This window comes from Bidens hawaiensis, unplaced genomic scaffold (assembly GCF_021521415.1).
Source record: "Bidens hawaiensis isolate Kalapana, Puna unplaced genomic scaffold, B.hawaiensis_p1.1 tig00016475_1, whole genome shotgun sequence".
Taxonomy (NCBI): domain Eukaryota; kingdom Viridiplantae; phylum Streptophyta; class Magnoliopsida; order Asterales; family Asteraceae; genus Bidens; species Bidens hawaiensis.
In genome coordinates this window covers 126,263-137,908 of record NW_027492515.1, presented here as the reverse complement: position 1 = coordinate 137,908, position 11,646 = coordinate 126,263, and the positions used below count along the sequence as shown (strand labels likewise).

Sequence of the window (11,646 nt, the reverse complement as noted above, 5' to 3'; positions counted from 1 at the left end):
GTTTCGCTCTCTCTCTTTACAAATTAATAGTTGAAAGATAGACTGAAATGAAAGACGAACATTTTCATATATGGCCGAAAAATGGTTAGAGATGGAATGGCATGACGTAGACATAGAATAAAGAGAGCTTAGCAAGTGGTTAGAGGTGAGATGAGCACTCACGCCACCCTTCTAAAATTTAGGTGCATGACATAAAATTGGAAGGTGATGGAAGTGGTGCATGGGAGAAGATAGAGGCCATGGAAGGGATGATGGTAATATTTTTAGTCAACTAAAGTCAATGGCACAGTTTAACGAAGAATCCCCCCCCCCCCAACCCCTAAAAAAAAAACACTACACACCCCTTGTTTTTTGTACAGTAGTGTAAATTAGTCGGTTTCATTTGCAAATTTTTATATGTTGTAATAAATTTACTCGTTTAGTCTGAAAATCTTGACCGCTCCTCCGCACTATTTTTTTTATCAAGCTTTGCTACTAACTAAAGTTATCAGATTAATTTAAATATATATTAGTATGCCATAACTTTAACTTTATAATATCAAACTAATATTTATATAAATATATACGCACACACAATCTAATCTACCCGCAACCATTCGAAAAAAAGCTATATATACACATAAAAGTTATAACACTACATCGTGTATATATACATCATATATATATATCTCATAAGTCATCCCCATATATATGTTTCATGTTTGGCACAACACGCTCTCTCTTTTTCCAACACCACATACACTGTTTCGAACTATACGTCTTTGACGGTTGCATCGCTTTCCACATGTTCCTCTTCATTCATCCAACTCCCACACCTATATATAATATACACACCTTCACTTCAATTCCACCAACCATAATAACTTTATTTTCTTAAATCCTAATATTCACTCATTCATTCCACCAATATGGGACTTAAGTTCATGTCTCTTTTCTGGGTCCTCAAAACAGTTCGTGAATTAAGTTCATTAACTAGATTTTTGTCTGTCACCAACGTTCGTGCTACGGATCGACCCGACAAGAAAATTTCTTCCTTGGAGACAAGTTTTTCTTTCAAGGATCTTGTTCTTGATCAAGAAAACTTGTCAAGATCAACTTTAGATAATGGAGAATTCTACGAGTTTGTTAGTAATCCGAGGCTGGTTAACGAGCTCAACGCCGCAGCTCTTACGATTCAGAAATGCTACAAGAGCTATCGAACTCGAAGGAATCTTGCTGATTGTGCAGTTGTTGTTGAAGAACTATGGTTTGTTATTAACTTATTAATTATTATCATAAGTTTAAAAATAAGTTACTTTCATGGTTTGAGTTTTGACATTTTATTAAACAAAGAAGTATCATCGACAGACTTTTAATCAGTTAAGTTTCGTAGAAGTTAAATAATTATTAATCTTCTTATGCAGGTGGAAAGCTTTGGATTTTGCAGCTTTAAAGCGGAGTTCGGTGTCGTTTTTCTGCACCGACAAGCCGGAGAGTGCCATATCACGGTGGGGGAGAGCTTGTACCCGGGTTGCAAAGGTACCATTTAGTACTAGCTAGGTGGTACTATCATAAAAACGACCTTGTCAAAACATTAAGTCACATCTATTAAAGGAGTATAATAATAATACCTTTTAAGAAGGGAATATAAGTTTGAACTACCATGGCCCACGTGTTACAAATCTTTCCCTTAAAAATTAACATAATAATATTCATTTATTCAAGAGAGTCAATATTTGACATATTCATCTTCAAAGCAATGGAAGTAATGAAGTTAATGAGTTTGAAGTTTGAACATTGACCATTGGATTCAAATGATCCAACTATGAACTATAATACAATTTACATTTTAGTACCCTTGACTTTCATCTATATTAAATTCAATCATAAATTTGTTTGAATGTATTATTTCTAGGTTGGAAAAGGCCTATGCAAAGACCAAAAAGCTCAAAAACTAGCCATTTGCCATTGGCTTGAAGCTGTAAGCCAAATCTTGAATATCATAGATAAAGTTGTTGATCATAACATATAACATATATAACTAACTCGTGAATTTTTGTTTGTTAAATTCGTTTTCACAGATTGACCCACGCCATCGTTATGGACACAACCTACAATTATACTACAATGTTTGGTTTACAAGTCAAAGTTCACAACCTTTCTTTCACTGGTAATCTTTAGAGATTGTTAAATCGATTAATATTTTATTAGTAACTTATTAAGCTACATTGATTATCTTTAATGTGTATTATTTTGTGATATTGTTAGGCTTGACATCGGCGATGGTAAAGAAATAAATGTCGAAAAATGTCCAAGAACCATACTACAATCACAGTGCATTAAATATCTTGGACCTGTATGCCTCAGTCAAAACTTTATACTATATGCTATTTATTTTATAAAGAAATAAGTAACTTATATATTCATGATCTTATGTTCTACATGTAGAAAGAGAGGGAAGAATACGAAGTGATTATCGAGGGAGGAAAATTATTATACAAACACAGTCGAAGATTTGTGAAAACCACTGAAGGAACCAAATGGATATTTGTACTTAGCACATCAAGAGCCTTGTATGTTGGCCAAAAGATAAAGGGTTTGTTTCAACATTCTAGTTTTCTGGCTGGTGCAGCCACCACCGCGGCAGGGCGAATGGTGGTTCATGATGGCATTCTTGAGGTATATTAACTTGCCTTAAAATGGTATCATTTAATATAAGCATTTAGAATGATAAAAACTAATAAATATTTACATGTGACAGGCTATATGGCCATATAGTGGTCATTACCACCCAACAGAAGAAAACTTTAGAGAGTTCATTTGCTATCTTGAGGAGCGTCAAGTTGATTTAACTAATGTTAAGGTAACTCAAATTATTTATTATTCTATTATTTTATTAGTTTGCAATTATATTTAGGTCTCTCATGAGTATATTTATTTAATTATAACATAATGTGCAGAAATGCCCACTAGACGACGATGATCCGTTTCTAAATGTTACTTGTGATGGTAACTCCAAGCGTGATTCAACAAGGGGAAAACTGTCAATAAAAGTTCAACCTATAAACGAAGACAAGTTGTTCAATATCCATTGTGAGAAAATAGGGACACACGATCTTGGAAATGTGAAATCACCAAGATGGACATCCGGTGCAGGTCCTAGGATTGGTTGTGTGAGAGATTACCCAATGAAACTACAATTTCAAGCACTTGAACAATTTAGTCTTTCGCCTAGACAGGTTACAATGGTTAGCAATGGGCCAATCCCATCACCTAGACCGAGTCCTTGCATGCACCTTTCGCCGCGACTTGTTAACATGGGCCGGAATATTAACTAACGTAAAGCCTAATGATCTCTGGTTCTTAGTCATTACATAATTGTTACTTGCTAACATGGCATCGTCTCGACTTATTAAATTCTTTGGGGGTGTTTAGTGCTGCTTAAATGGGATTAACAATTTTCACAACTTCGTGAAATATTGTTACGATTTTTTCTCTAGGAAGAAAACTTATAATTTTATTTCTTTGTATTTAGAACAATAAAGGATTCACGGGACATCATATGTATTCTTATAATGTATGTACATGTATACATTGACACGATCCTTAATTCCGTCAATAATACGCTGATTTTATCATAAGATGTTTGGGTGTTGAAGATGATCTATGTTATACAATTGCGTTTTAATACAAGCACACACAGTTATTCGATATATTACTAGCTTTATTGATATGAAAAGCTATATATACATTTATTGATTGTGCAAGATTTATCAATATACTTATTATTATTTCAAGAATGCAATGATATGCAATATGCAAATGACTGTCGATCAGTGTTCTTGTAGTTTTGAGAACAATCATAACGATAATTTTCGCATGTTTTTTTTAGTTTATATCGAAAACAAAAAAAATAATTATAATAAATAAATTGTCACAAAACTGTCAACAAGTACCAGTATGTATTTTTCAAACTAAAAAAAATACATATCTTTGCATATTGCACATCAATATATTGTTGTTTATTATTGGGTCATGCTAGGAGACACCCAGACACCCCCTTACGCGTCTCGTATAGGATTATACGGAGGGCTATACGGGGTATTATACGTCTCGTATAAGATTATATACGGGGCCTATAGGGGACCTTATACGCCCCGTATAGCCCTATACAGGACGCATTAATAGGTGTTTTAGCAGAAAGGGAGGTGCCCTATAATTCTCCTTATTTATATATATGCAATTAAGTATATATATAATAGATATATATAGAAACCAGATAAACAGTTATCCTATAAAATTGTTTTAAGATTAAAAGGAAGTTTATATCATACAATTATCATAATGACAAATTTGTCGCATATTATTTAAAAGGGAAAATCTCATAGAATTGTGATCAACTTTCAAAAGTGTTCTAATTAGGTCACTAATGTATATTTTCCTCAAATCGGGTCACTAAATCTTCAAACCAAGTCTCACCAATTTTTTTGTGTGTTAAGAAAGAAATGGATGATAAGATGTGAGGTTCGGAATTTGCAATATATGTAGTTAAAGTTAAAAAATTTTAAAAAACGTTAATAATATTAAAATTTATAAATAAAAAATAAAATTCACGTCGCCACTCAGCGTTAACTTCAAAAAAAAAAGATAAAAAGATTTTCTATGTGAAACAAAAAAGAAAAAGGCTAAAAAAATATGCTAAAACCTTTAATTTAATCAAACATGAAAATTGAGTGACTTAATTGAAACACTTTTTAAAGTTAAGTAGCCTAATTGAATACTTTTAAAACTTGGTTACTATTCTATGAATATGCCCCTAAAAGTTAGTTACCATTCTATTTAAAATGCCAGCATTTTATACAAACAAAACTAAAATATTAAATTTACGCATGCGACATTAAACATTAATTAACGATCACACATTATTTAAGTAAACCATACAAGTTAGTATAGTCTGATTAAAATAACTAATATTACCTGGAAATCATTCATGTTATATCGATTTCAGGAAGATAAGTTAACCAAGTATTATCATGACAAAAATGGTTTATTGCTAAATGATGCAATCAATGACACACACATGCATATAGTAAGGACTTGCTCCGCTATAATATGAGCTACCTGTTTGTGACATATCCAAATTCATTTATCTAATTAATTAATTAATCCATGTGTCTCGAACCACAAAAGTTTCAAAAACGTGTATATTTCTCTCACTCTATATTATTTCGGTGTGAGTGTGTATATATGCATGTTATTGTATATATTTATTTGAACTATTCTTCTCTTATTGAAGACCATGACTGAGTCTTCAAGACCTAATCTATGCCGAGTGTACGTCTTCATTGGCTCTAAACAACTTTCAAAGCTAAGTTGGTTTGGTCATTGGTGCTTAGAACCTACCTCTCAATTCTAAGTCTTTTTAGCGGTGTCTAAAAGACTAAAAGTGTGTGTTTTGAAATAAAATATATTACGAAATTAAAATCTATATAATGAGTATCTTTATCTTAATGTTGATTACGATTATGATTTATATTATTTTGCTAATTAGGTTTGGGCTATCTTCAACAACGTTGCCAATCTACTATAAAAGGCTAAAAGCCGCTATTATAACCAACAGAACATAAATTCTCATATTTCACATATAAATGATCTTATTATTTGTTTATTTATTTATTTATTTATCATCATACTAATAAATGAATAGAATGATGTAACTACTTTTATTAACGTCGTTTCAATTAAATTAAAATGTCGGTAATTGATTAAAGTTTAACTTATAACTTCGTGACAAATGTAGCCTATTTAGGTTGTTATGGGTCATAATAATAATCTCAGTTGTTGAATGTTTAAGGGGTTATAATTGATCAAACAAAAAGAAAAAAAAAGGCTGGAATAAGTTATGATGGGTCTAAGACCCGAAACATAACCTTAAAAGGCTAAACTAATCCCTAAAGCTAAACAGAAATTTTTTGGTTTTAGTTTTCTTCTTTTCTTTTCTTTTCTTTTTTTTTTAACGAGGACGGCGAGGAAGCTTTATAGTTGTTTTACTTTTTTCATTTTTATCTATATTTTGAGTTATTATTTTTTATTTATATTATTGCGTTACTAATTTAAAAAAAATTGAGGGATTTTTAAATTCCATCATATCACTCTTCTCATTTTTTTTACAAACTCGTTCAGACCCAACACCAATCTAACCCATTCAATATTCACATTCTTTCACTATAAGGACATTCGTAATGAGATCAATCCTACCGCCAACTCAACTAAAGGAACGTCCCTACATTGCACCGGGCCTAGCAAAAGTAGGTGTCGTCTTCCTAAAACATTGCTTGATTTAATTGTTTTGAGTCAATGAATAGGGTGAGCTAGAGATCCAAAAAACCCCGAACACGTAACCGGGTTTTTTATACCCGATTTTTAATATTCGAACCCGTACGCGACCCTACCTGTACAGGTAAGGTATGCATTTCAATACCAAAATCCGTACCCGAACTGGACCCGATTTGTACCAGATAATCTCGAAAACCGGAATCGGTTCTATATCTAGAACCGGGTTTTTTCATACCCGAAAACGGATCTATACCCGAAAAATACCCCAAAAAAGTGCAACCGCTTAAAAAATCAATATATACCCGAAAAAAACCCAAAAACAGGGTTTTTTCAATACCCGAAAATAGAGTATTCAAATACCCGATTTTAGAGTATCTAGTTCTATACCCGACCCGATACACAGGGTATGGTTTTTAGAGGCAATACCCGAACACGAACCTGACCCGGGTACATTACACGGTCATAACCAAAACCGAACATCAGTTAACAAGCCCAATAAAATAAACTTTGGCCCATTACGGGATCAAAAAAGAAAAAGAATTCCGTGAGCGTATTGAAAGCGGAAACGCATTTATTAGAAGGCAATGAAAACTATTCGACCGTTACTTTTTTTCTTCTTTAATTCTCACTTTTCTTTCAAAATTCAAACGCCTCTCCCACTTCCTAGTGCAAAGCAAACCCCACTTTAATCTCTCCGAATTCGACTTCCAAAACACAGAGGTTTTGTTTTACGAATGGGAGGATCTGCGAAATGGATTAAATCGTTGATCGGGTTTCAGAAGTCCAATTCTAGTACCTCTGATCAAGTAACTTGTTTTGTGATTTAGTTTAAGGGTGTGCGCGGTTTTCTGTTTGGGTTGGGTTTTTACGGTTGTTTTTGATTTTTTGAAAACTGTGCGGTTCGGCTTCCTGGGTTTTTTTGGTTTCGGGCTAAAACACAAACTTTGTTTTTGAATTTTTGAAAATCTTTTTTTACGGCTTTGAGCATAAAACAGAACCAAAAGACTGAAACTTTGGCTTTTGATTTTTCGAAAACTGTTCAGTTTCAGATTTTTCAGTTTCGATTTGGTTTGGTTTATTTTGGGTTTTTTCGGTTTTTTGCCATTTGAGTATGAAAATTTTGAGACGAAAAAATATTGATCCAAAATGATGAATTTGGGAAGAAATGCTTATGTTGACATATATTTAATTGATTATTATACATATGAGCAAGAATATTTGAGTTACATTTAATTATTAAATTCTTTTGAAGTAGTTGTAATAAAAAATAGAAAATGAAATCGGTTCGGTTTGGTTTTTATTATTTGAAAAACCAAAACTAAAGTGAAGTTCGGTTTTTACAAAAGCATTGGTTTTTGTTTCAGTTTGGGTTTTTCTGTTTTTTTGGTTGTATGCAGACACTTAATTAATTGATTTAATTGGGCAGGAGAAGACTGGGAGTAACAAGAGCAGAACATGGAAGCTGTGGAGGAGCCCGTCAGCAGGCGGTTCGTCAGTAACGTCATCTACAAAGGCGATAAAAGGTGCGGGGCGTTTGTCAACTTCAGATGCTTCTCGTGTTGAAGAGGTTTCGTTTTCTGCTGCTGTGGCCACTGTGGTTAGAGCTCCACCTAAAGATTTCATGTTTGTTAGGAAAGAATGGGCTGCGATTCGAATTCAGTCGGTTTTTCGCTCTTTTCTGGTAATTTTTAGTCACTTTTTTTAGTATTTTAACCAATCTGACATAATGCAGAAAGAATATAAGGAAAATTGATATCATATCTTGTTTTTTAATGTTTTAGTAGTGTTATTAGAAATAAAATTATGAATGATGGTGGTTTCTTTGTTGCAAAATGATAATTTTATAAGTAGCCTATGAACTGTATGAACCAAACATCTATGAACCGAACACAGCACAAATATTAGCGGGTTGACATGAACACAGCCCGTTTAGCCTGCTTTTTTATTTTTTTTATTTTACTTTTATTTTGTATATTAATACTTCAAAAATCACAGTTTTTATAACCAAAAATAAATGCATGTGAAACAAATGCATTTTGGTTATAAATATTTGGACTAAGTATTAAATTTGGGCATAATTTACCCAACCAAATAACTTGGTAACATAAAACACATTTTTTGAAAAATAGAAGGTTAAATGGGTCAACCCTCGAACCCTGTCGGGTTGACACGATCACACCCTGACACCCTGTTTTGCCAGACGTGTTCACGGGTTTGACCCAGACCAGTTTATGCTAAGCTTAAACCCCGAATTTCGTGTTAGGTTCGTGCTTTATTTTCGTGTGTCGGAAATATCAGCATAGCAGTTTGCTGGCATTTGAGTCAACCCTATCACAAGATGCAACCAGCATACTTTTTTTTATTAGTCTTGTTAACATATACATATTATTTATCGATGTGCTTTTCGTAGGCAAAACGAGCTTTGCGGGCACTAAAAGCATTGGTTAGGCTGCAAGCAATAGTACGAGGTCGGCTTGTGAGAAAACAAGCTGATGTGACACTTAGGTGCATGCAGGCTCTTGTTCGGGCCCAGGCTCGTGCCAGAGCTCAATCTGCCCGGACCACAGAATCTCCTGTGGCTTCTAAAAACCAGACTGTCAAAATATCTGAGGTACAATTTATTCATTGTCTAAACTTTAATTATTCGTTACCCGTCAGCTAATGTTTTCTAATTTTATTTAATAGGGTGGATGGTGTAATAGTAATGCAACATCCGAAGAATTAAAATCAAAAGAACAAATGAAGCAAGATGGTCTCATTAAGAGGGATAGAGCTAAGGCTTATGCTCTTTATCAGCAGGTTATTATTATTAATATTAGCGTTTTAGCTATTATGATTAACTTTTAGTAACATAGTATGCATTTTTGTTTGGCTTGTAGCGACAAAGAGCGAATCCAAACAACATTTTAGCGAAAAACAAGGCGAGTTCACCAAGATCTGTTAAACAAAACTCCGAATGGAGTTGGTTAAATGGATGGACGGCTGCAAGAATCTTGACGACCGGAGCGTTAAGTCTTGCTCATATACCGACCAAAGAATCTAGTTTCAACTCGTGTGTCTGCAAAACCGTATATGTCAATGTCAAGCCCGATAACGCATTCATCATCAACAAACCCGTGTTCTGGCTCTGTGTTTGACGACACTGCATCGTCAACCAATTCGTCGTCTTCAACTTCGGAGGCGACTCGTTTATCCAGCAAAAGTGGGAGTGTGAGCAAACCGAGTTATATGAGTCTAACGGAGTCGAACAAGGCGAAAAGGCGGTCTCGTGGTCAAAACCCGAGCCCGCTTTCGAAGGCGGTGACTGCAAGAAGAAGTGACACTGATCTTTATTCAGCAGAGTTGGGTAAAGATTTGTATCCACCTATGTTTGTTGATAGGTATGACGAAGTGAGAAGTAGAAGAGGTTGAAAGAAGCATTATTATAGTAGTTAACAAGATTACAAATTTGGTTACTGTTTTATTGTTAAGAGTTCAACAGCTTGTTGTTTAACTTATTTTGGATTTCAGATATGAATCTTTTGGATTTCTGTTTTTATTTATTGATATGACCTTAAAAGTTTTATTTTATTTTTTTATCTTTTGTTGGTGCATTGTCTTGATTTTAAGTACTGAAATACATTTTAGCTTTGAGGACGGGCCTTCAAGCAACTGGTAAGGTTGCTATTTTGTGACATAGAGGTCAAGCCGTGGAAACTACCTCTTGCACAAAATGTGTAAGGTGAGGCTGTGTACATCAGTTCGTGAATCGATTTGGGCCCTCCCCAAACGCAGGAGCCTAGTGCGCATTGGGGTGCATAATTTAAAAGCATTTTAGCTTAATTTAACTAAATGTGTGACCCATATTCTTTTTAGCTTGCTTAATTTGACGGTGAGAATGAAATGAGTTACTATGAGGGACTAAAAAAAGGTGTTATTCATACTATCAAAATTGTTTTTTTACATTTCTCTTTTGTTCATTTCATTTCTCTTTTACTAACACCACCTGACAACCACTGCCGCCACCACTGTTATTGTAGCCACATTATGTCGGTCATATAGAACACCAACACAAAGAAAAAGGGCTGAAGAAACCAGTCCATGACTTAACATCAGTAGAATGCTACCTCCAATTCCCTGTATGTTCAGACTAAACATACCAATAGTCACCAGATTCATATGAGCTACTGAGAAGTAAGCAATGATCTTCTTAAGATCGATCTGTCTTAAAGTGGTCAAGGAAGTATATATTATAGCAATCGCGCTTAAAGTATAAATGAAAGGAGTGAAACAAAGTGTCGCTTCAGGAAACATGGGTATTGAAAATCTTAAAAAGCCGTAGGTTCCCAATTTTAAAAGAATTCCCGCCAAGATGACGGATCCTGCCGTAGGTGCCTCTACATGAGCTTCGGGTAACCAAATATGAACTGGTACCATAGGCACTTTGACGGCGAAAGAGGCGAAAAAAGCAATCCATAGAAAGATTTGGCGCCGCTCACTAAATTCTGTGGTTAATAAAATTTGTAAATCGGTGGTTCCTGTTTGGAAAAGAATCAACAGAGTAGCTAATAGCATAAAAACAGATCCAAGTAAAGTATAAAGGAAAAGCTGATATGCTGCCTTGATCTTTCTTTGTCTCGAACCCCATACCCCTATAATAATGGTAGAGTAAGGGGTGGTCCCAAAGCGGAAATGACCGGTGGTGATTGGTCGAAGCTCCAGTAGGTAGCCACTCCCTTCTCAGGGAACCGTACGTGAGACTTCCGCATCATACGGCTCCGTCCCGAGCTTCCGTCGTCGGCCTTGTCATTAGACCACTATCTATGCATGTATTTTCAGCCTGGACTCTAGAATCTTTTGCTTCTCAGGGGGTGGCGAACAATGCTGCTTGCGTTGCGGGGGATGCCCGCCCGTAGGGCCCGGCCTGCTTCCCGCCCGAAAGAACCACTCACTAGCTAGCCGGACTAGTGGGGGCCTTTCTGGAGACATACTGAAAACCTTGCCTTTCGAACCAAACGCAACGCCCGTCTTCCAAATAAAAAGAAAAAGGGGGAAGAAAGATGGAGTGCAGCCTGTAGAGCACATGTAACGCACAGTCGGATTGCTCACGCAGCGGATCTCTCTCTTTATCTATAGATATCTAAAAAAAGAGAGAGGTGTGAAAGTAATAGATGTTATGGCCGCCCCCCCCCCCCCCCCCCGGCTTACGGCCTTTACGCTACTACTACTGTGATTTAAATTGGTTTGATCTTTCCCAATCATCCTGACCGGAACTTGTACGCAGCACTTGTACGGAGGTGCATACATAAAGGGTTTGGAACTTTTTTATTATCTGAATCTTAAGAACATGAC

General features: G+C 35.2%; 1 protein-coding gene and 1 pseudogene across 2 annotated transcripts; both read left to right on the top strand.

Annotated features, from left to right (window-relative positions):
* The first annotated feature begins 908 nt into the window (after positions 1-908).
* On the top strand, positions 909-4,164 carry LOC143551633 (IQ domain-containing protein IQM1-like). Its single transcript, XM_077042025.1, has 9 exons — positions 909-1,246; positions 1,404-1,518; positions 1,895-1,960; positions 2,061-2,149; positions 2,248-2,335; positions 2,428-2,658; positions 2,741-2,842; positions 2,940-3,306; positions 4,127-4,164. Exons 1-9 carry the CDS (start codon positions 909-911, stop codon positions 4,162-4,164), a joined length of 1,434 nt encoding a protein of 477 aa, XP_076898140.1.
* A 2,885-nt stretch (positions 4,165-7,049) lies between these two features.
* LOC143551617 (protein IQ-DOMAIN 6-like) lies at positions 7,050-9,729 on the top strand (annotated as a pseudogene). Its single transcript, XR_013138532.1, has 5 exons — positions 7,050-7,121; positions 7,742-7,996; positions 8,726-8,926; positions 9,001-9,114; positions 9,195-9,729. The product of XR_013138532.1 is annotated as a protein IQ-DOMAIN 6-like (transcript).
* Positions 9,730-11,646: the final 1,917 nt, after the last annotated feature.